Genomic DNA, 25,355 nt, shown 5'->3' with positions numbered 1-25,355 from the left:
GATTGAGTCCAAGTTATATATATATATATATATATATATATATATATATTTATTAAGAATTTAATTTGTATAGAATGTGTTAATTTTTTAATTTTGAAAAATAAATTTAACATCAGTATTGTCCAAATTTAATTTTTGAGTAAATAAAATTAACACCAAAATTTTTTATTCAAAACTTTTAGTTGGTAGTAGAGATATTAAAGTTGTATATTTAAATATGTTATTTACTTATATTTCAATTCCGCAAAATTCTTTACCTCTAAAAATTATGTGCATCACTCACACATAGTTAAAAATACATTTTAGTAATTGTCATTGAATTGTTTGTTCATTTTTCTTAATAAATGATTTCACTATCACGAACCATCAAACACATAGATTTCAAAACGATATTCACATTTTAACACCTTAAGTCCAATTCCCCTAGACTCATCTCATTGGTCGACATTTATTCCACCTCATTATTTACATTATTACTCCGTGCTACCAGTGATCGCCGAAAAAACCGATGTGACACCGATTATTGTTATTGAAAATCCAGATAAACAAATATTATAAACATAATTGTTTCTTGTCAAATTATAATCATGAAATTTAGATGTAGAATGATTGACATTGCAGCTATGCGTGATTTTACAAGTAAGTCCATTCATCATGAAGGACTTATTCGCATTCTAATGATTTATAGGTTAGATTTCTTTTTAACATTTCAACAAGTGGTAGTGATATGTTTTTGGTACTAAATAAGTCAATTGAATTTCAAATTTAAATTTTTCTTATGGTAATTTTTTTTATTTTAAGAAAATATAAAGCCCAACAGTAAAACCGAGATAATAGAAAGAAAGTATTAAAAGGAGACCAGTAAAATTTTAAACCATCAAAATTTATGTTATTGATAAGCACTACATTTTTTTGTGGAATTATTGGAGTCTAAAAAACCATATAAAAAGTATTTTCTAATAGAATTTTCTTTAAAAAAATCATCAGAAAAAGTATAATTTTATTATTTAAGCATCAGATTATTTTGGGTTAAGATGTCGTCGAATGAATGATTTTTTTCAAGATTAAATGAAGAATTTCTTTTATCTGATCTTTGTTTTGCAATGTAATTTTATATTCTGATGTATTCTTGTTACAAACAATTTTCTTTCAATGTAAATAACAAAAATAGAATAAAGCGAACATTAATTAGTATTTTTTTTCAATCTTATTACATTGTCAAACGTGGCAGCAAAATCAAGGAAATTGTTGAAAAAATGCCAAAAACTTAATTAAAAATTTTTATGATCACCATAAACGGGGCGGTATAGATTCTACACAAATAAACCCTACACGAGAAAATTGCGCACCGATAATTTTACAAAAAAAAATCCTACACTTGGACAATAAGCAAAATAAAATTAATTAACAATTTTTTACTTTACACAATTAAATCAAACATAATTTTATTCTACACATTAAATTGCACACAGGAAAACCCTACACCGTTAACTCTGAAAAAAAAATTCTACACAATAATATGCGGAATAAAATTTAAAAACAAATAATAAAAATTCTAAACGATTAAATACTACAAAATATAACCGTACAAATTAAATTGCACTCAGGAAAACCCTACACGATTAACTCTGCACAAGATTCTGCACCTTATATACTTACTCATAAGTATGTTTATTTATGAAAAAACAGGGTTGCCATGTCGACTGTATAGAATATAAAAAATTCTAATTAACCGTGGAGAGTTGTGCAGAATTAATCGTGTAGTGTTTTCCTGAGTGCAATTTAATTTGTACGGTTATATTTTGTAGTATTTAATCGTTTAGAATTTTTATTATTTGTTTTTAAATTTTATTCCGCATATTATTGTGTAGAATTTTTTTTTCAGAGTTAACGGTGTAGGGTTTTCCTGTGTGCAATTTAATGTGTAGAATAAAATTATGTTTGATTTAATTCTGTAAAGTAAAAAATTGTTAATTAATTTTATTTTGCTTATTGTCCAAGTGTAGGATTTTTTTTTGTAAAATTATCGGTGCGCAATTTTCTCGTGTAGGGTTTATTTGTGTAGAATCTATACCGCCCCAAAATCCTTTGGGGATTTAATTACTATATAAACCTACTTTATTTTGGCACTAGTGCCATTCGGAAAAGAAAAATATGTTGCATAGTGTTATTAAACAAGAAGGAAGCAATAAATATATTTTACTCATTTAATTGATTTAAAACATTTCGAGTTGAAAACGGTTTTAATGTTTTGAAAAATAAAAAATTTAGAAAATTGTAATTAATTTTGGGTGTAACATATACTTTATATATACGAATCGATTCGTTTCAATGCAAGGAATACAATTTTATGTATTAACTTGAATTTAAATAAACACCAATTTTTTTTTAGCTAAAATGTGAATTTTTGATTTTTTAACTTTCAATAATCACCTTAAATTTTTTTATTTAAAAAAAAATTTTTGAAAAAAAATGATAAAATTTTTTTTGGGGGGTATTTTTAACTCTTTGTTTGTAAACGTTTTTTCGGCACCTTCCGTCTTTAAACGTGGGTCGTTAACGTCCCACTGTGTTTTTAATGTGTTGATGTGTTCAAAAGAATTCATGGTACTTTTTACAACCCTTAACTTCTTATATTAATCATAAAAATGCTAAAAAAATTATTGTTGCGTTTATTTTTTATAAACAAATGGAGAAAATTAGTAAAAAAAAAAAACAGCGATTCATTAAAAAATCATAACTTTTTGAAAAAATAAGATATCTGACCGTTCTAAACGGGAAGTTAATGGTTAATTATGTGGCTTTAAGAAAAAAACTATTTTTATTTATTTAATAATAAATGCTTAAGTTAGGATAGGTAAAACAGTCCATAAATCATGTATTATGCATTGGTAAAACCACAATTTATTTTTAAAAAGTTATCAAATTATTATTAGTTTATTTTATTATATCTTAACGCTTTAGCCGTTAATACATGTTTATAAAATTGACTAAAAAGAATTTAGTTTTGCAAAAAACACGATGAAACAAAAAAAAATGTTGTTGCTTACCTACGAGTCGAGTGAACGCCGTCTGTAAACGTGGATCAAATCTGTCCCAGTGAAAATATTTAAATTTATTGTTGCTGCCAATAAAGGACTACCATCGTCACCTTTGGGCGTTAGTTCTCTTTCCTACGTTACTCTTTTAGGTGAAGACAGCAGCAGGTTCTAATCGCTTCTTAAAAATATATTTAACTAAACGGTTTTGACTGGGACACAAATGACCCACGTTTACACAGGAAGGGTTAAAAATCCGCTCGTCATTTTTGAAAGATTAATCTGATAAATAAGCCTACCAAATTTTACCCAAATCCATTAAAGACTGAGTAAAAATAACAAAAAAATATTTTGTTTACATATATAAAATTGTTAATATATATAAAAAAATTATTTAATTAATTATTCATTTTGTTAAATATTATAAAAATACATTATCTTTAAAAAAACTTAAAGCAAACCCAAATCTGAAACATGTAAAAGCAGCGGTACTATGTATTTGTTAATTAAGGGTTGTTTAAACAATGCTATGTGTAAAAATTAATTAAAGTAAGTATTAGTCGTTTACCTTGACTAATAAGAGTCGGTATCAAAACTACACAAGAATTTTCATAAAAAAGTTATATTGTACAAAACATAAAAATTGTTATTTTTTACATTATACTTTTTTAATGTTGTTTTTATTTTTTGTAAATTTTAACTTTTTTGTAAATGAAAAAAAAATTTTTTTAATTTGTTATTTTGTACATTGAATTTTTTTTTGTTTTTTCTTAACGTTATTTTTTACATAATTTTTTTAGTTATTTTTTACATAATTTTTTTAGTTATATTTTACATAATTTTTTTTGTTATTTTTTACATATAGAAAAAAATTTTTCGTTATTTTTTTGGGGCGGTTTGAGGTGCCCACAAACTGAATGCATACATTGAAACTGTATATAAGCTGCATTTACAAGTACAAATGAATTTTAACATTAATTCGTATGCAGTTTAAAGTTTGGGTCAGTTGGGGTAAATGGGGACAAAATCCCTATTTTTCACAAATTACGTAAGTTGCTTCCTTTAAAAGGTAATATTTGCTGGTTTATATTTTTTTAAGTTGTTATTTACATTCCCAGGATTAATTTTATGCAGCAGAAATAAATTTAGATAAGCTTTAAACGCATGAAACTGACTGTCCTTATTTACAGTAAGATTTAAAAAAAAAATTAAATTTGGGGTAAATGGGGACAGCATAGTTTCTACGAAAGGTTTAAGAAAAACGTTTCCTTAAGTATATTACTGTATTAAGGGATGGAAAAACTTGAAAGAAATTTTTAATAGGGCGGACGAACTTAAATTTTGTTTATAAATTGATTTTTGCTTAATTGATATCTTTTATTATTTTTTTTATTTAAGTATTTTGTCTCGCATTTCAAAGAAAACAAACTTAAAAATCCTACAAAAATTTTTTCTTATTCCTTATGATTTCCTTAACAAAAATCCACTTGAATTTTTGATTTTTGTCGATTTGGTTAATAATAACAAGTTGTCCCCATTTACTCCGAGTTTTCAAATTTTTAGTGTTATTATTAACCAAATTGACAAAAATTTTCAAGTTTTTCCATCCCTTAATACAGTAATATACTTAAGGAAACGTTTTTCTTAAACCTTTCGTAGAAACTATGCTGTCCCCATTTACCCCAAATTTAATTTTTTTTTTTAAATCTTACTGTAAATAAGGACAGTCAGTTTCATGCGTTTAAAGCTTATCTAAATTTATTTCTGCTGCATAAAATTAATCCTGGGAATGTAAATAACAACTTAAAAAAATATAAACCAGCAAATATTACCTTTTAAAGGAAGCAACTTACGTAATTTGTGAAAAATAGGGATTTTGTCCCCATTTACCCCAACTGACCCAAACTTTAAACTGCATACGAATTAATGTTAAAATTCATTTGTACTTGTAAATGCAGCTTATATATAGTTTCAATGTATGCATTCAGTTTGTGGGCACCTCAAACCGCCCCAAAAAAATAACGAAAAATTTTTTTCTATATGTAAAAAATAACAAAAAAAATTATGTAAAATATAACTAAAAAAATTATGTAAAAAATAACTAAAAAAATTATGTAAAAAATAACGTTAAGAAAAAACAAAAAAAAATTCAATGTACAAAATAACAAATTAAAAAATTTTTTTTTTCATTTACAAAAAAGTTAAAATTTACAAAAAATAAAAACAACATTAAAAAAGTATAATGTAAAAAATAACAATTTTTATGTTTTGTACAATATAACTTTTTTATGAAAATTCTTGTGTAGTTTTGATACCGACTCACTAATAATATTGCACAATTCTCTCAATATGTCATTAATTTCGTAATGAGGAACTAAAATCATTAAAATTGTTTATAAAAATTGTTTAAACAATTGAATTTTTTTTTTAAAAAACAAATCAAAGACGTTATGCAGAATTAGGGTAACTGCACCAGTGGTGGATCAGTTAAGCCCCTTAACTTTCTTATTTTGACTTTGAAGTTCTGTATAGGTTGTTTTTAGACAAATTCGAGGTTATTCTTTATAGTATTATGGACCAGATAGTTCCAATAGACATTTCCTTCAAGGTTAGACTTAATTTTGACACCTACGTTTACTTTAATGCTCCAGCAAAGATAATTTGTCAATGATCCTATTCTGGATCACTGTTTGCACCAGTCATGGTTATAGATTGCTCCAGTGGTGGATCACTTAAAAAATCATACTAAAAAACATTGCATTTTAAAATTACGAGACTGAGACGTTTTGCAACTTTTATAAGGCTTTACGGACAGATTTTCAAATTCACTTTCCTATCCATATCCCCTCCTCTTTCATTTCTATAGGTATAATGTGACTAAATATTAATTAATCATCTTTTTATTAGAATTTTTGGTAATAAATAAATAGAAACTCTTAAAGCTTCAGTTTCAATGATAAATAACATTTATTAATTCTGGGTATTTTAATTCAACAAAAATTTAACAATTTGAAATCAGGGGGTCGATTACGTAACTTTCCCACTTCCCACTTCACACATCTCACTTCCCACATTTTACATCCCACTTCTCACTTCACACATTTTACATCCCACTTCCTACATTTTACATCCCACTTCTCAATTCCCACGTCCCATTTCCCACATCTCACTTCCCACATTTTACATCCCACTTCTCACTTCCCACATTTTACATACCACTTCCCACATCCAACATCTTGTGGGAAATGGGAGAGATGTGAGAAGTGGGATATAAAAGGTGGGAAGCGTGATAAGAAAAGTGTAATGTACAATGTGAGATGTGAAGTGTGAAAATTGAAATGTGAGAAGTGGGATGTGAAATGTGGGAAGTGAGATGTGGAATGTGAAATATGGGAAGTGGATATGAAATATGGGAAGTAAGAAGTGAGATGTGAAATATGGGAAGTGGGATATGAAATATGGGAAGTGAGAAGTGAGATGTGAAATATGGGATGTGGGATGTAAAATGTGGAAAGTGGGATGTAAAATGTAGGAAGTGAGATGTGGGATTTGGGAAGTGGGATGTAAAATGTGGGAAGTGAGATGTGGGATGTGGGAAGTGGGAAAGTTACGTAATCGACCCCCAGGTGTTAACAATTAATAAACATTTGAATTAGTGTTAACTAAAATTTAACTCATAAAATTTTCAATAAAACAATGCGTCAACAGGCGAAAAGTAGGACTGATCCACCACTAGATTTTGTTACTTTTTTGGTTCCAGTCGTGGATCACCCCAAAACAATGGACACGCGCTACTTACAGACGTAAATATTGTTCTCAGGGCTCTATGGGGATGAAACGAAATGTCTCCTATTGTGAAAAGAATTAAAAATTGTCCTAAAATGGCTCCAAAGCTTTCTATTCCAAAATATACTCTTAACTTACATGTTAAGGAAAACTCTTGTTTTCTGTCACCACTTTAGTAATTGTTGTCCTACTTTTTTCGCGATGAATTTAAAAATTTTTTTAAATTGTAATATTGATCTGTATAACTTTCTTAACAATTACCGACACTTGCGGTTCATTTACTTACAAACGTGTAAACACAAATGACCATTTTTCTCGCAGTTGATCCACCACTGGTGCATGATCCACCACTGGTGCAGTTACCCTATATCATCTTTAAAATAAGACCAAGAACGTCAAAATCGGTTGAAATTTGTAGGCTCTATATTAATTTGTCCACGGCTCATTGTGTAGCGTAGCGCACGTGGAGCTTGTACGCAATTTTTAAAAATTCATTTAAACTTATTTAACTCATCAGGCCCATTCCGGCTCTTTTTGCAAAATCTTCTGTATGTTTTCAGGCATGTATAAATCATAAAAAAACAAAATTTAATCGGGCCCAAATTAAAAAGAAATTAATTTGTTTATATTAATTTATTTCTCATTAAAAATTAAAACTTTTTTTTTTTAAATTTCTTAAAAGTTGAAGAAAAAAGAAAACTTTTATTCTTTGGCAAGATTTTACCAAATTCAATACTTTCAGAGATATAAGCCATTAAAAAAAGTCTACTTTCGCAAAGTCAAATTTCAAAAATTCATAACTAAAAAATTTGGTCGATTTTTCAAAAACAAAAAAATACGTATTTCATGTTTTTCTACAAAATATAAGAAAAAAATATATTTACCCGAATTTTAAACCTCGACTTTAAAACTCACGTGGAATCGCCCATATATTTGAGTTAAATTTAAAAAATTAATGAAATTTAAAAAATAAAAAATTCTCATTTTAGCTAAAAAAATTTGTGTTTGTTATAATTCAAATTCAAACGTAAAATAATTGTATTCCTTGCATTAAAATAAATGGATTAATTTAAATTAATTTTTAATTAATTAAATTTAAATCAATTAAATGAGTAAAATAAATTTACTGCTTCCACCGCGAGGAAGGAAATTTTTTGCTTCACACAATGAGGAAGCAAAATGTTCATGAAATGAACATAAAGTCTCCCCTACTTGTTTAACCTGTTATCCCTCTTCTTTTAAAGGTTACTGTGTAAAGCCATCACCTGTGAGATAGTCTATTTTAAAGTCGTTTTTTAGGAATTTATTGAGAAAACTACCAGAGCTTTTTACAAACTTTCTGTTTTATTTTTCTCGTAGATCTGTCAAAATAAAAATCGTTTTTCTAGACTGATCTAGATCAGAAAACAGGAGGGGTCAGTTGTTTCCTACCGATCACTGTTAATAGCTCTCCTGTTTCTATTCTACTTGACTATAGTATATTTTAAGACATGCATAATATGTAAAAGATTCTTTTGTAGTTCAATAAAAGCTTGGACAGAAAAATTCAAGAAAATATTCTTTCCCTCTTCATGAACAAGATCCCTTAATTAAACATTCGTAATTGAGCAATTCCTAACAAAACTACAAAAATACTAAATCCGTTTCAATTAATGCTCTTGTTTATTTTCAGCTGTTCGTGTTTAAAAATTTAATCATTCTCAGAATTCATAATGAACCAAATTTAAACTAAATTCAAGAAATTTAATTTTGCTCATTTCCATAAGCGAATTCAAGTTCATAAAGTCAATTGACATTCCTAAAAATTGAATTATTTTATCTATTCACAAATAATTTAACTAATTAATTATATTTAATGTTATATAATCATTTTTATCTGTGTGTTAAAGATATTTTTTGCTACACCAATTTGTGAAGTTGGTTAATTATTTTCTTCAATACTCCCGTAGTGTATAAAGTAACTTTGTACATTATTTGAAAATGAACCTCTGTGCACACAGTTCTCTGAGTTTAAATTTCAACTTCTCAGATGAGCGTAGCAAAAAATATTTAACACAGTAGTTATCACTGGTGATATGAATTAAACATAAAAATTATAAAATATTTTTCAGATATTGTTAACACGGTATCACGAATGTCGAAAAAGTGTGTGATACGTTTAACCCCAGAATTTCTTTGCTTCAATATTGGTGATGAACACGTTCCTGTAGTCTGGGCAGAGCTTCGCCAAGCCCGTTTCTTTCACGAATATGAACTTACTGGCGCATATCAAGAGCAGAACGAAATTTATTTGGAATTAGACACACTGATGCTTGCTAGAAGTGTCTCTTCTTTAAAACAAAATGCAAAAAGTGCTAAGATAAAACTGTCAAATAAACAGCAACCATGTCTTACAATTGAAATCGAATTACCCTCCTCGAGCATGGATTCAAGACAGTGTGTTCATGACGTTCCTGTTCAAATAATTCCTCGAAGGCAGTGGAATGAATATCAAGCACCTAATATTCCCGAATTTGACGTAAATCATTTATTTAATTCTTAATCTGTAGTATTTTCCTGAAAGTCAAATCTTTGTTGCTATAGTCAGGGTGTCTAACGCACGCTTAGCTTCAAGTAGATTTAGGTTTTGCAAAAATGGTGACAAAATCGGATAGCGGCATTTCATTTTTCCTTCTTTAAAGCTTTAAAAATCGTAAAGAGCAAAATCATAGCTGATCATTTTTTCGAGTTCTTGTTGAATTTGTAATTTTTACTTAATATCTACCTGACAAGAAATTGTAAATATATGCCCAAGTAGCACGATATATCAACCAGATGTCACGGTGATATATCGTGCTACTTGGTGTTATTTCAATTTAAAACAAAAATGTTACTCGAATCTACTTTTGTTGCTAATTTCATATAACCAATTTGACGTTCCACTACCATTCGATTTATTATTGTGTAACCTTCACGGAGAGAAGAGCTTAAGTATATTCTACAAATCTTGTTTAGTACAGATTCTACTAAACAGCGAAGTCAGAGAAACTTCTCTAGTTTTGTCACACAAAAAATTTACATACAGAATAAAAATTTAGAAATCTGATTAGTTAGCCACAATTAGGCAGATTGTTGACAACCAATCAGATTTCTGCATTTCGTTTCTGTCGATAATTTTTTTTTTCTTTCGATAATCGTGTAAAAGCTCCCTTTTTATTGATAAAGAATAAAATTCTTTTCATTTCATAAAGTAGGTACTTCTCACAGAATAAATTTTTTTGTAATTAGATGGTTGCCACCCAGAAAAAAGCTTATTAAATACACCTTTTAGTGAATCAGATATTTTAAGAATGTGGACCGATTCAAAAATATTGAATAGGTTTTTATATCCTGGGCATGTCAATCTCACTGATAAATATTGTGTTGACATTTTGTTTGGTTAAATGCGAATTGTATTTCTGCAGAATAATTGTATTAATAATTGTTTAATATTACAAAGTATACACTACCGTCCGAAATTGTGCGAACGCTTACACCGCGAGTCATTGAAAAACATACTCGCGTGAAAATAAAGATAACTCTGAGAGAAATTAACGTAGAGACTTTTCCCTTATAGCGTTGGAAAGCTTATTAAATTTCGAAAAAAATGATACCTATTTGAATGAGATTGCTTAAATAGGTTTAAATATATCATGTTACAAAGTTGAAAAAATAATTGTAATTTTTTGCTTATTTCCTACCTTGACTTTAACCTCTTGCATGGTCCAGGAAAATCGACGAAAAAAATTGTCCTTTAACACAATTATTCTTTGAAATCTAAGCTTTCCATTGATTCCAAGAACAATAAAAAATGTTGACGGGTTTGCCAGTAATTGAAAAAAAAGGACGAGCGTGCACGAAAAAAAATTCGACCGTCAATCGCTCGATTTTCCCGTCTCGCTGCCTCTTTCGTTCGTGCGCCAGGGCCGAAACAGAGGATTTTGATTAGGCGCTTTTCGGGCACCATTAATTTCATTATTTTTGCCTTTTTGTGAACATAAATTATTTGTATAACGCGAAAGATATCATAATTGTGTTATAAGTTAATTATACAGTTATTAAAATTAAATAAATGTAATAAAAATTATATATTTTATTATTAAAAAATTCAATTTGACCAACGAGGTTTTTGATTCTTAATAATAAATTGTTGAAGGATTATAAATATATTTTAATTTTTACAAAACTTTAATTGTATAATTATTTTATTTATGATTGATTAAAAAATTAATATCTCTATGTATGTGAAATATTTTAATAATGAAATATATAAGTTTTATTACATTTATTTAATTTTAATAACTGTATAATTAACTTATAACACAATTATGATATCTTTCGCGTTATACAAATAATTTATGTTCACAAAAAGGCAAAAATAATGAAATTAATGGTGCCCGGAAAGCGCCTAATCAAAATCCTCTGTTTCGGCCCTGGCGCACGAACGAAAGAGGCAGCGAGACGGGAAAATCGAGCGATTGACGGTCGAATTTTTTTTCGTGCACGCTCGTCCTTTTTTTTCAATTACTGGCAAACCCGTCAACATTTTTTATTGTTCTTGGAATCAATGGAAAGCTTAGATTTCAAAGAATAATTGTGTTAAAGGACAATTTTTTTCGTCGATTTTCCTGGACCATGCAAGAGGTTAAAGTCAAGGTAGGAAATAAGCAAAAAATTACAATTATTTTTTCAACTTTGTAACATGATATATTTAAACCTATTTAAGCAATCTCATTCAAATAGGTATCATTTTTTTCGAAATTTAATAAGCTTTCCAACGCTATAAGGGAAAAGTCTCTACGTTAATTTCTCTCAGAGTTATCTTTATTTTCACGCGAGTATGTTTTTCAATGACTCGCGGTGTAAGCGTTCGCACAATTTCGGACGGTAGTGTATATTTTTTGCAGACCTAAAAAAAATATTACGTAAAAATATAAATATAAAAATATTATTTATATAATATAAATATAATTTTTCTACAAATTGTCTTTCTTTCTTATAAGAATTTTATTCTTTATCAAAAAACACAGTAAACTAAAAGGTATTAAAAAACGTTGTAGATTAAAATAATACCAAAAGTATTAAAATAATCGACTATTTAGAATTAAATTTATATATGAATATTTCAATTATTTTTCATCCTAACTTAAATTTTAATCTTCTGATGGATTATTATTATCCACGACGGATAAAAGAGTTGTATCTTATTTTAATCCATTTTAGGATTAAAATAATACCCTACAATTTTCTGTGAAAAAACGTTTTTAATGGGTTTCTCCAAAACGGGAACAGGTAGGACTTTATTTCAAATGGATTTTTAACCTATAAATATCTACAAAACGCTACACGTGCTGCATTTATTGTGTATTCAAGGATGATTTAGAATTTGGCTAATATTAGGATTTATAATACATATCTTATTTTCTTGCGAATATTGTACAATCAATTTGACGTTTGACTACCAGCCGGTACATTATTATAAAAGCCTTAACATCACTTAAAGTTTTACCGTTTTAAAATTTTATATGATCTTTGAATACACAAGATGTAAAATCTCTCTCTTAGCCAAATTCTAAATCATCCTTGAATACACAATAAATGCAGCACTGAGAGTAGGGGGTAATTAATCTTACTACCATGTCAGTTAAATCTACTAAACAGTATCATTTATTTTGGACTGACTAAACAGTCAGTTAAATGAACTATTTGTTTAGTAAAATGTAAGGGAGCATTTGTAGAATATACTGAAGCTCTTCTCTCCGTGAAGCTTACACAATTGTAACGCTAATTTAGATATTAGAAATATTAATTAAAATAATAATATTCCACAATCCCGTGTTTAAATTACGTACTGTTATTTCTCTACATACTACTCTCCGGCATACGAGCCTCTCTCATGGGGAGATTCTGCTGAAACGATCGAGAAACACGATGACGAACTGATTTGAACTACCTGTTACCTTTTGTATTGTACTCACGCAACAAAAGCAGATGTGAGTGACATTTTTGTTTTAAATTGAAATAACTTATATTTACAGATTCTTGTCAGGTAGGTATTAAGTAAAAGTTGCAAATTTAACAATAACTCGGAAAAAGGATCAGCTACGATTTTGGTCTTTACGATTTTTAAGGCTTTAAAGAAAGAGGAATAAAATGCCGCTATCCGATTTTGTTACCATTTTTGCAAAACCTAAATATACTTAAAGCCAAGCGTGAACGGTCAGGGAAAAGTCAGGGAATTTCAGAAAATTTCATTCAAAGTCAGGGAAATTTCTGTAAATTTCTACAAAAATTAAAATTTTTTAATCTAAAAAAACTTGAAAGGTGTTTATTACTATTTGTTACTAACATTAGAAATTAATTTATTGTTAAATATGTTAGTAACCATATTTTTGTCCAAATTAAGCAGAAATAAGGTTATTAAAAAGTCAGGGAAAAATCAAAAAATGTCAGGGAGGAGTCAGGGAAAAGTAAGGGAATTTTTTTCTAGACACCCTGATAGTTCGTGTCACGCACAGGGGGAAAAATCATAGAACTTTTGATAGAATTAATCAATTTTAGTAAATCAAAAATGAAACGAAAGTTTATTGACTACAGAATACAGAAAAAATACAGAGAACATGAAACAAGTTTTCTAACCTATTAAGGGGGGATAAGGTTAATTCGGTGAAAAAATGCATATTTTTAATAATTTTTTTTTTTGGCGATACAGAGAGAGTTAATTTATTTAACCAATTTTCCTATAATAGTGCAAGATTTAAACAATATTTTTCCAAATTTTCATTGCAAATATTGAGAATTGAGCGAGTGAATGTGAATTTCTTCAGACGCCTCCAATTAAAGTTGTTTTGCGGAGTACGCTGTAACTCGCGCCAGAATCATGTAAAACAAAGAAATCAAAATGCATTTTTTGTAAAATTAGTAAATTTTTTCAAAGTTTTCGGGGATACCTGAGGAATTATGTGAAGAAGTACTGTACCAAATTTCAGAACTGTCCAGTAGATTTTGTAGTAATTATGATAATCACGGACTTCAAAAATAACAAGTATCAGAAAAACGCTTTAAAGACCAGATGTACAAAAATTTTACTTAAAGCTTGGCATTATTTTTAAACATTAAAACGCAATTTAAAAAATTTGTCAATAGACATTTCTTACTGCTCAGGAATCAATATTTCAAGTAGTGTATCGAAAAATATTGAAAATTTAAAAATAAACTAATTACAGATGATTATTTCATAAAAAAACATGAATTTTTAAGTTTTTTTTAAAATTTTTATACAATATTTTTGATAATATTGAATATGTATTCATTCATTAAAAAATAATAATAAAATTTAAATACCTTACCCACACAGCATCGAAACTTTACTGAATATTTGTTAAAGGTCTAAGTGCAATCTACCGAATATTTAGTTGTAATACATAGTAAAGGTTGAATAAATATTAAAATGTCCGCTAAGATTAAATATTTTGAGCGAAAGTGGACTAAACATGTAAATTAAATGTTCGTTAAATGTAAAAAAATGTAAAAAAAATAACTTAACACAACGCGCAGTACTAAAGTAAAGCACCTATGGCTGCGCAATACATTTTTTGGCCTCTCAAGTTTGGTGCTCAATGTATATTTGAATATTAATCGTTTTCCAAAAAAAATATCAGGAATCATTATTTTATTTTCACAAATATTTTCGCCAAACATTTAACAACCATTTACTTTAAATGTTCAGTCGAACTTAAAGCTAAACATTTAATTTAAATGTTCATTCAACTTTCGCTTAAAACATTTAATCATGGCGGACATTTTAATATTTATTTAATCTTTACTAAACATTGCAACTAAAAATTCCGTAGTTTGGACTTATACCTTTTATAAATGTTTAGAAAAGTTTAGGTGCTGTGTGGGTACCCTCCCTTAAGGGATTTCTCCGGCAAATCGATTTTCGCTAGAATTTTTTTAAACTATGGGAAAATGTTCCTTATAATGTACTTTATAAGTGGTAAAAAACCCAGTACTCCTTGCCATGCTAAAAACTGAGAAATCTGGGTTCAAAGTTGCACCAGTTAACATACGATTCCTAATCTGAACATGCAAAACTCATAAATTTTATTTAATTATTTAAAAAGTTATCGATAGATTTTTTTTAAAAACGAGTATATTGTAGAATAGAATTAATAGAATAAGATATAAAAAAGTTTTAGTAGGGGTATCCATGCTAATTTTTGAATTACAACGTTTTGAAGTAGAAAAGTTAGGTTATCTATTGATTTTTCAAGAAAGTCAAGTATATTACTCGCTTGAGAAAGAGAGAGAAAACACGATAGAGAAGTGAGGTGTTGATTAGTATAAACTAGTCGCAAGGATCTAAGCACCACTGGAGCCGGAGAAATACCTTAAAAATCATTTTAATTGAAAACTTCAGCTTTATAGAAAAAGGTTATTTTTCGCCTGTAGTACGTACGAAGAAAAATGGTGAGAATAACTTTCTTATAAAGTAAACTTCAACATGTTATCCTGCTAATTAAAAATTTAAAGTCAATATTGAACAATAAAAATAGCGATAAAAAAAGAACGTATTTACTGGAAACTTGTTATCTAATAGTTTGAGTTTCCTGTATTTTTTTTCTCCTTAATTTGACGTGCTAGAGACTTCTATATTGACTTCTAATCTATAAGCAAGCTTATATTATTTTTAATTTTGAAAAAATTAGGTTCAAGACACCCAAAAAGTTTATTGGGTTTTTTTTCCTTTTTTTAAAAAAGTTTGTTTTATCTTGCGCACATGGGTCTTAAAGTATATATGTTTTAAGCTTTAATTTAAGCCTATATAGAAGTCTCTAGTACGTCAGGTTAAGGAGAAAAAAATACTGAAAACCCTCAAAAATACGGTTTTTAGAGACGACGACTTTACCTCCACTTTACTCAAATTCCTGACGTGATACGCAAATTTGGAACCCAGGATCGTGTTTAGCACACAAAAATACATTAGAAACTACTCTGAAATATAAAAAAAAACTTTGTAGACCTGTGTAATTGAATATATAAATTCTCATGATGTAGAGAAACTTAAACAGAATCTAAGAATTTGTTATATTATTTCAGATATCACTGGAAATGCCTCAGTTGAAGCACGTTCGCAACATGGTTGAGAGAATGAAAAATATGAGTCCATTTCTGATTTTAGGGACACACAGAGATGGAAAATTAATTCTTAAAGTGGAAAATGACGTTGCAAGTATTGCAACATATTTTCCCAATTTAAAGGTCTGGTGTAGATCAAATTTGGAAGAAGAAATTTCAGCCAGTGTTGATATAAAAAAATTCCATACCTTTCTGTCTTGGGATATAATACATCCGGATAGTGTCAAGTGTAATATTCTTCATGACAGGACAGTTAACTTGCATTTGTGTTCAGAAGGATACCTAACCATACACTACTTCATGCCAGCGATTGCTTCTTGATTGGTGACAGTCAACAACACTTATCAAGTGGAAGCCTTATTAATAGAAAATATTTAAATAATATAAAAATAAAAAATATATTTTTTATTTATTAATTCGTCAACATTATTCAAAACCTTATTTTTAATTTTACATTTGTGATTTACCATTTTAAATTAGTTGTAAGCTAAACTGAAACTTCGTTCATTCTCCTGGCGGAAGTTTTGGTGCATTTGATCGATTTGCTGAATTTTTTGACTTAGAAGATTAGTACGTTGATCAAGCCACTGCAAGCTGTTCATGTGAGCATTTAGTATCTTTCCAATCTGAACAATAGGATCACTCGAATCTTGAGCCCGATTTGCTTCATTCAAATGTTCAATAATTTCTTTCAAATCTTCAGACATTTGTTTGAGTTGAGTGTCTAAGCTTTCAGCAAGACGGTAAGTGTATTCTCGTTCCGGATCTGACACTGAGAGCTGAGAAAGTTCCTTTTCAAGAGGCACGAGGCAGTCCTGCAATTCTTTCTGCTGACCAACCTGCAGTTAAATTGGTATTTTTAATATTTATTTTTCTATTCATATTCAGAATGTATAGAGAACCCCTATAAAAATGATCATCTAATTAAAATCAATAATACCTACCACATAGTCGAGTTCATGTTCCAATTGTTGCTGTTCTTGTTTGACTCTTTCTACTTCCTGATTTAAAGTAACGATTTTCTCGCCGTTGGCTATGAGTAATTTGTCCCAGGCATTAACCTGCGTTGCCTGATTCACAAACACCTTTTCCTGCTCCTCTAATTCTAAAGTCCACTTATTGATGGATTCTTCTAGCTGACAAAAATTAATTGTTCCAACTTGACCACTGCTAGCTGATGTACTCACGCTGCAACATTGCTCATTGTAAATGGCAACAGAAAAACATTTAACAGTATATGCCACCTAAGGTGGTGACTAAATGGATCAAAAAAATTTACTATCATGAAACAAGAAAATATTTCAAAATATTTCCTGATATGGTAGGGGGTCACTTTTTCCAAATAATTTTTAGACAACAAAATTACTTATATATTTGCGGAAAAGACGACCAGGAAGCGCTCACTATGGTCTTTAAGTAAAAAAAACTTTTCCTACGACCCAAAAAAAATCATTTGTATTATCTTTTAAAGCATCATCTCAAGATTCCAAATCAACAATAAGTCCTAGCTACTCGTTTTGGCATTTCATTCAAAAATACGATTTTTTATTAAAAAATTTATTCAAATAAATTTTTTTTTCATTCCAATAAATTCAAATAATTTAATTCGGGTTAGATTTTATAATTTAAACATTTTAAAACCATTTTTCAGATAAATAAACAAAGTCGACAATGGTGAGCGTATTCACGTGATTTCAGATTCCAATATATATACCTATTATATATGAGGGGTTCCATGCCATTCTAACATATCGTTAACTTTGACTTCTTTAAAGAGATTCATGATTTTTTCAAATTTTTTCATCAACTCATTTACGAGAAATGAATTTTTTAAAACTTGTGGTTTTTGAAGAAAAAAATTGTTTTAAATGCTCATAACATTCTTACAAATGCATCAATTTTAAAGTTTTTTTTTAACTGAACTTTAACTAAAGCTTTCAAAACGTAAAAGCACCAGTACCTGGACGCTATTGAAGGGATCTCAAATTTATCGGTGTTTTGTACTAAGATAATTTAATATAATTAATAAAATGTTTGTATTTTCGTTTTATTTATCTTTGAAGGATACTAATTAGACAAAATTAATAATAATAGATGTTTTAATTAAATTAAAATCTTGAAATAATGAAATTTCTTATTATATTAAATCTTTGTTTAACAATTGGGTATGACATATATTTATGTGCGGCAGATTAACTTGGACACCAATTTTAGAAGAATAGTTTTATATAATTTGTTTTGCTCCTACGATTAATAAATTTTATTCTGCCTAAAAGCTAACTATCTAAAGAGTATCTTAAATTTTTTTTTTCGCCATTGACATGAAAGTCTTTTTTGTGCCTGTTTTGGGCAGATAAAGTAGCACTTTTTAAGGCAGTTTGGGTTAACTGCCTAAACAAGACTTTTTTAGGCAGTTGTTAATTTTTGCATAATTTTTGTTTTGCTTTTATTTTATTTATCAATTTTTATTATTTTATTTTATATACTATTTCATATATATTATATTATATATATATTTCTTTAAAATTGTTTCACTTTTTCATAACAATGGATGATTTCAATACTCGCTGTCTGTGCGACTTCGGTTCGACTTGGCTCGCCTTCGTCTTACCTACGTCGCACTAACGACAGCTCGTACTGAAAATTACATCCTCACCTAAAAAGTACTACTTTACGTGCTTGCCACATAATATACTATTAATTAATTTGGAGGCTATTTTAATTTCCTTTTGCTACTATTCATCTACTGGTTCCAATTTTTGCTTTGTCCAGGTACTTGTGCTTTTATCTTATAATTTTTTGTTTCTTTTGTTTGTCCCCTTTCGTCAGAGCGAATCACATGTGTATTTTTCATGATAAAAATAATTTTTACTTACGTGGTGTTAGTTCCTAAAGTAGTTTGTGGCACTATACTGGCAATAGATGTGGTGGCTGTGGTAATTTTGCTAATACTAAATCCCGTAGTAGCTGTTGAGGCGGTAGCGTCTAAAGTAAATCCAGATGAAGATGTTGTTGCTCCATTAAGATTGAATCCCGTACTGGCGGAAGTGGTCGTCGTTCCGGGAAGAAGAAATCCAGTTCCTGCGGTCGATGTTGTGCCTCCAAGATTGAATCCTGTTGTATTAGTGGCAGGTGCACTTGTGCCGAGATTAAATCCAGTTGCAGGTGTAGATGTTCCACCTAAGGAAAATCCAGCTGCAGGTGTCGTAGTTCCAAAGGTTAACCCACTTAATGTTGTTTGAGGTGTGCTGCCTAATGTGAATCCTGTTCTAGTTGCTGGAGTTCCGCTAGTCAAACTGAATCCTGTGGTCACAGGGCTAATAATAAAACGAAATAGTATCAGAATGTGTTAATTGAGAAAAGTAAACATGATGCCTTTTGAAGAGCTCAACATTCTTGTTTAAATTATGTGTGGATAGTTTACTATTAACTTCAATGTTTAAGGTATGCGATATAAAAGATTCATCTCAATAAACTTGCTTTTATTTTCTGCATGAAAATTAATATGTCAGTATATTTACGTTGAAGTAGAACCCGTAGAAGCTTGAAGGGTTCCCACAACTGGAGTTGTTTGAGTGGTTAATGATGGAGTTTTCCCAAGAGAGAAGCCTGACACTGATGATTGAGTGGCAGTTCCTAACGTAAATCCTGTTGTTGTTGTTGTCATTTTATATGGTTATTTAATTCTTTTGTTGACGTTAAAAATGAAGTCCAAATGTAAATCTAAAATTTAATGAACATATTAATGTATAGAAAGTTTCTATAAAACTTGGTAAAAATGAATTACAAGAAAAAAGGTTGAGAAAAAATTTTATTAAAAGTTTTTAACGTTTTAGGTATATTTTGTTTCAAAATCATAAATGGTAATAAATGTCAGAATCATTTTTGTGATAAAACATTTTTGGAATCAAAGAAGCTCTTGGAAATTTTTTTTTTTATGAATTATTATAAGAAAAGCTGATAAATTTTTAAAACTTCTTAAGGGATTAGTACCACATTTCAGTGACTTTTCTTAAACACTTTTTTCTATTACAAAATTTATTTTATTTACTTCAAACTTTTTATACCTAAAGAAAGGGCGGGTTTTAAACTATTAAAAAAAAATTTTTATTCCTTATTTATTATGGATTATCTTGCTGTCATGGCCGCCTGAAAATACCTCTACTTGTGATTGGCGGACACAACATCCCCAATTCAGGTCCTCGAAATATAAAATTTTTGATATTTTCTTGAAAAGTAAGCTCGTTGCTATCGTCGGAACTACAATCAACTATTTTCGATGAAAAAAAAACAAAATGGCGGACTTTTTTCATTTTTGACCTTGTTTTTTCAATTTAAATTGTTTTAAAAAAGGGTTAAATATTAATGAAAAATTATGATTCTAGTTCCGACGATAGCGGTATATGTGTAGAATAAGCCATAAAAATTTGAGCTTAATCGGTGCAATAGTTTTTCTTTTATGATGTCCGCCAGGTCAAAAAACGTTGTTTTGAGAAAATGCGAATTTACGAAACCATGTCTTTTTTCAAGAAAATACCCTCTTACACGACAGGATACATTATATACATATTTATGTACATATATGTGAAATTTGATATATATTCATATTTATATAGGTATATATTCATAAAAGCATACATTGTACTCGAGAAGAGTACGCTCCATGAGCGCGTGACTTTTACATTGTACCCCTTTTTTCGACATGTTACCGAAGTTTCCCACCAAAATAATAGTTTCCATAGCATTTCTACATGTATCTACTACAAGAAGATGCAGTTTTTAGAAAATCGATTTTCTTGAAAAAAGATGCGGTACTAACCCTTTAATTACTGAAAATTTAAAAATCATATAAATGAAAAATGTGCTAATTTATTTCTTATTTATTTTTGTTTTTGACATTCCGACATAATCTAGAATAATGTATGGAAAGATTTGACAAGTTCACAACATAATCTTTAAGATATCAGCTTTAATTTGCATTTTTGAAACTTAAAAAATGTTTTGTGGTTCCTGAAATATGTTAAAAAAGGTCCAAGCATGTTTTTTTTACAAATCAGCCATCGATCATCACTTTTTGCCGCTTCACTGCTAGGTTGTAGAAAAATATGCTCGAACATTTTTTAACATATTTTAGGAACCACAAAACATTTTTTAAGTTATCAAATTTTAACACAATCTTTAAGTTCTTAGCTTTAATTTAAAATGTCATATGTAAATCTCACGTGGAATCGCCTATATATTTATGATGTATTCCACGCCAAAGTGAAAGTCCATCTGCAATTGCATCTCCGATTTTTTGAGATCTTTTTCTTTTAGTACTTTTTAAGCTTAGTCCGATAATGGGCAAACAATTTTTACAATATTTTCGGAATTTTTCAAAAATTTTTGAACTTTTTAAAAATATTTTTGGTTTTTTTTATACTACGTACTTTTATGTATTTTGATGCGCTGATTACGAAAATCATAGTGACAATACCCGAAATAAACCATAAAAAAGTCACAAAATTAATGGTTTTTTTTGTTTATTGGGTAAAATATGCAAAATTAAAAAAAACTTTCATATAGAAGTTATAGATCTTATTAAAATACATTTTTTATATCTTATGCATTTTTTTTAATTTTGCATATTTTACCCAATAAACGAAAAAAACCATAAATTTTGGGACTTTTTTTATAGTTTTGACCATAAAAATCAAATTTTCGGGTATTGTCACTATTATTTTCGTAATCAGCGCATCAAAATAAATAAAAGTACGTAGGTAATAAAAAAAAAAAAATATTTTTAAAAAATTCAAAATTCCAAAATTTTTGAAAAATTCCGAAAATATTGTAAAAATCGTTTGCCCATTATAGGACTAGGCTTAAAAGTTTCGTAAAAAGAAGTAGCTTTTTTGTAAAAATTTGAAAAAAATCGATCAGTACGTCAAATGAGAAAAATGACTTTTTATCATTAAAACTCAATTTTGATAGTAATATCGTTTGAAAAAAAATTTCGATTTTTTTTTTAAATTAAGTTTAAAAACACACATTTTGAAAAAAATACTTTTAAAATTGATGCATTTTTAAGGAAGTTATGAGCATTCAAAAATTAAAAGTCATGAAAATTCTTCAATTTTCAAAATTCCATAACTCGAAAAAGGCTAGCTAAAAAAATTTGAAAAAATTCATGGAAGCTAGTCTCAATTAGTACCTACTAAAAGAAAAAAAATCGGAGATGCAATTGCAGATGGGCTTTGAATTTGGCGTGGTAAGTATACATCATATATATATGACGTTCAATTTATTATTAAATTTCATTTTTTTTAATGAAAAAATTATACTTCAAAGATTTAAATATATAAGAAAACTTATATACACAAAAAATTTTCATCGATTTATTTTAATGTGTTTGAGAAAAAAATTCCTGTACACATTTTTTGACTTTCTATAAAGTAGGCGCCCCCCTTAAAAGTGAACATTTTTTTTAAAATTTGAGCAAATTCTTGGTACTGTTTGGAATGTGCAGGCCGAAAATCCTGACGAAAAACAAAACAATACATAGATGAAAAGTAACTAATCATAAATGTAACTTTTTAGAAAGATTAATGTTTTTGAAATATAAATTCATCTGAAAAGTAATAAATTATTTGTTAAAATTACCACATAATAAAATGATTTTTTAAAATAAATAAACAGTCTAAATAAAATATTAGCATCAATTACTGACATTACTTAGCGGACTAAATGGTTAATTTATTAAATAAACACAAAGTTTGAGGTTCTAAAATAAAGCAATAAAGTTCTAAATCTTAATTGTATTATTTAAAAAAAGAAATTGAGCTATATTTTTGTGTTGTGGACTCAGAGAATGTCCAAATTCAACCATTATATTTTCTATAAATATTTTCATAACAGTAACCAACAAATATATTATTTTTTGATTTTGTTCATTTTTGTAGAAATAATAGCAATTTTCTCTGACTATTCGTTTAAAAAACCGCTGTTATATAGTCGTCAGATATGTGTGAAATAGTAACCTCATTTCAAACAATGCATTTTTGTTTATTGAACAAACGTAAATTAGATAAACAAAAAATATGTGCGGAGTATACGAAAAATTTAGTGGCTGAAATGCTGTCAGGATATAAAATATGTGTAATTTATAATAAACACTAAAAACAATATAAATTCTAACCTTATAAATGCACCACTAAAAAGATAACAAAATTCAATCAAATTCAATGTAGACATTCATGAATAGTCTAGGTTAGTCTAGAATAAAGTCGAACATTCAAGGTGCATCTACAACAACCTGCAATCTGTGTACACTTTGGTTGCACTTAATTCAAGCACGAAGTAATAATGAGACTCAACTCTGTATTTGCCATCTGTCAAGGTCACTGTACCATAAGTGACATGTTCGCTAAAGGGAATTAGCTTTCCAATGAGAGCGCATATGCAGTGTAATATACGTGTCTCTCTCTAACTAATAGGAAAAGTGCGACTGAGAAAGTTGCCGGCATTAGACTTAGATTGATTTCTCGAAAAAAAGTGAAACTTGGGAAAATTGTTATCCTACCTGATAGTAAAATATCCTAAAAAAATTTTTGACTTTTTTAAAATTTTAGGGGAGATAGAGAGGGATCAATTTTATAAGGTTATTCAAGTTGGGTGGGGGAAAGCCAAGATGGATGATGGCTGGTGCACCTATCAGCCTATCAGCATTCATTCCCACGAGAAATTTCTCGTGGGAATGAATGCTGATAGGATGCTTGTGCACCAGCCATCATCCATCTTGGCTTTCCCCCACCCAACTTGAATAACCTTATCAGTTTTCCCTGACACCGCCTACTATTTGAATTTTTTCTGTCTATAAATGCAATAAAAAAAATTTTGGCAGGTATGTTTTTTGAAGGTTTTTTCATGCTCTTTCCTATAGTACATTTCGTTTTTCAAAATTTTTAAATTTTGACCTTGATTTTCTATGATTAAACATAAATTTGCTTTTTTCACTAAAATCGGTCCGATTTTATTTAAAATAAATAATTGCAAACGAAAGCTGAAGTTTCTTCCGATCTTTATATAAATTTTCAGATTGCCGATTTTTCAATTCATTCATTTATTTAACTCAAATATTTCGTTTATTTGATACAAATAAAAAGTATTTGACACAATAAATTTATGTAATTGATTCAAATAATCTGAATTATTTAATACAAATAATTCATTATTTAATCCTAATACACTATTTCATCAAGACAAATAGAAAAATATTTCAATCGATTAAATATTTATTTGAAACGATAATAATGATTTACTTGAAACAATTAATTTATTTATTTCACTCAAATATTTTGTTTTATTGAAACAAATAAAAAGTATTTGATACAATAAATTTATTAATTCTAATTAATTAAATTATTTAATATAAATAATGCGTTATTTAATGTTAATACACTATTTTATTAAAGGAAAATAAAATATTTTGACCAATTAAATATTTAAGTGTAATGAGAATAATGAGTTATTTGATACTATTCATTTATTTATATATATATTATTTAATATTCTAAGTCCAAAAATCAAATATTTTTTCATCAACAAAAAATTAATGTTTACAATGATTCAGAACACCGAAACACGTTTTTTTAATAAAAATATATTTACACTTTTTTTGAAAATTCACCTGGGATGATTCATGATAATAATCATGAAGCTTATAATTAATTATATTTTATTAATTGCATTTAATTGGAAAATATAATTTAATATCTTAATTTTAACTAAATGATGTTAAGCACTTTTCTGAGTTAGGTCTTTTGCAAGTTTAAATGACATCAAGAAGTTAACATTCGTTTTCACATAGCGTGCGTAGCGTAGTTGGTAAAGCGTTAGACTCATAATCAGTAAGTCGTAGGTTCGATTCCCCCCATGCGTTAGATTTATTTATTTCTCAGGTTTGCGTTTAACCATTAATTCTATGTATGAATTAGTTGAAAAATGAAAATATCCGATCATTATTATTTATATTTGAGTAAGAAGTTAATTTAAAAATGAAAGAATTAGTAAATAAATATGTTATTTATTCAATTTAAATTTTGATTTATTTGAATCAAAAAAATCTTACATTTTATGCAAATAAATTATGTATTTGGATCAAATAAAATAATAATTGCCGCAATTAAAGAGGTTTTAGTTTCAATTAAAACAATTACTAATGACAAATAATCGAATATTTGATTGAAGAAAATTTTTAGTTGTTTCAAGAAAAATATTTTATTAATGCTAATAAATATTTATTTGAATCAAAAAACATGCAGTATTGAATGAAATAATTTTCATATTTGATTTAAATAATTATTTATTAGCTTTGAATATTCCATTTATTTGATT

General features: G+C 28.2%; 2 protein-coding genes across 4 annotated transcripts; one reads left to right on the top strand and one right to left on the bottom strand.

Annotated features, from left to right (window-relative positions):
- The first annotated feature begins 460 nt into the window (after window positions 1-460).
- Window positions 461-16,399, top strand: LOC127278536 (checkpoint protein HUS1). 3 transcript variants are annotated; one of them, XM_051300292.1, is made up of 3 exons: window positions 461-639; window positions 8,936-9,342; window positions 15,945-16,399. In XM_051300292.1, the coding sequence occupies exons 1-3, from the start codon at window positions 588-590 to the stop codon at window positions 16,302-16,304; spliced, it is 819 nt and encodes a 272-aa protein (XP_051156249.1). In that variant the 5' UTR covers window positions 461-587; the 3' UTR covers window positions 16,305-16,399. The 3 variants fall into 3 exon arrangements, with proteins under 3 accessions (XP_051156249.1, XP_051156250.1, XP_051156251.1); XM_051300293.1 differs by having other exon boundaries at window positions 475-688; XM_051300294.1 differs by lacking the exon at window positions 461-639 and adding an exon at window positions 697-781.
- On the bottom strand, window positions 16,368-23,324 carry LOC127278533 (nuclear pore glycoprotein p62). The gene is made up of 5 exons (XM_051300283.1): window positions 23,158-23,324; window positions 19,505-19,706; window positions 18,860-19,300; window positions 16,928-17,171; window positions 16,368-16,822 (listed from the first exon to the last, which is right to left on the bottom strand). The coding sequence occupies exons 2-5, from the start codon at window positions 19,648-19,650 to the stop codon at window positions 16,460-16,462; spliced, it is 1,194 nt and encodes a 397-aa protein (XP_051156240.1). The 5' UTR covers window positions 19,651-19,706; window positions 23,158-23,324; the 3' UTR covers window positions 16,368-16,459.
- Window positions 23,325-25,355: the final 2,031 nt, after the last annotated feature.

This window comes from Leptopilina boulardi, unplaced genomic scaffold (assembly GCF_019393585.1).
Source record: "Leptopilina boulardi isolate dan_hultmark-lab unplaced genomic scaffold, ZJU_Lbou_2.1 LbouV2_204, whole genome shotgun sequence".
NCBI lineage: Eukaryota > Metazoa > Arthropoda > Insecta > Hymenoptera > Figitidae > Leptopilina > Leptopilina boulardi.
The sequence above is the reverse complement of the archived record's forward strand: the minus strand, read 5'-3'. Positions and strand labels throughout refer to the sequence as shown.

What these genes read in the sequence shown, in the direction of transcription:
- LOC127278536 (XM_051300292.1), top strand. Translation starts at nt 588, where the DNA reads ATGAAATTTAGATGTAGAATGATTGACATTGCAGCTATGCGTGATTTT. An exon ending in AGCTATGCGTGATTTTACAA is followed by an intron (nt 640 to 8,935) that starts GTAAGTCCATTC and finishes AATATTTTTCAG; the next exon opens with ATATTGTTAACACGGTATCA. An exon ending in CTAATATTCCCGAATTTGAC is followed by an intron (nt 9,343 to 15,944) that starts GTAAATCATTTA and finishes ATATTATTTCAG; the next exon opens with ATATCACTGGAAATGCCTCA.
- LOC127278533 (XM_051300283.1), bottom strand. Translation starts at nt 19,650, where the DNA reads ATGACAACAACAACAACAGGATTTACGTTAGGAACTGCCACTCAATCA. An exon ending in TCTACGGGTTCTACTTCAAC is followed by an intron (nt 19,301 to 19,504) that starts GTAAATATACTG and finishes TTTTATTATTAG; the next exon opens with CCCTGTGACCACAGGATTCA. An exon ending in AACATGAACTCGACTATGTG is followed by an intron (nt 16,823 to 16,927) that starts GTAGGTATTATT and finishes ATTTAACTGCAG; the next exon opens with GTTGGTCAGCAGAAAGAATT.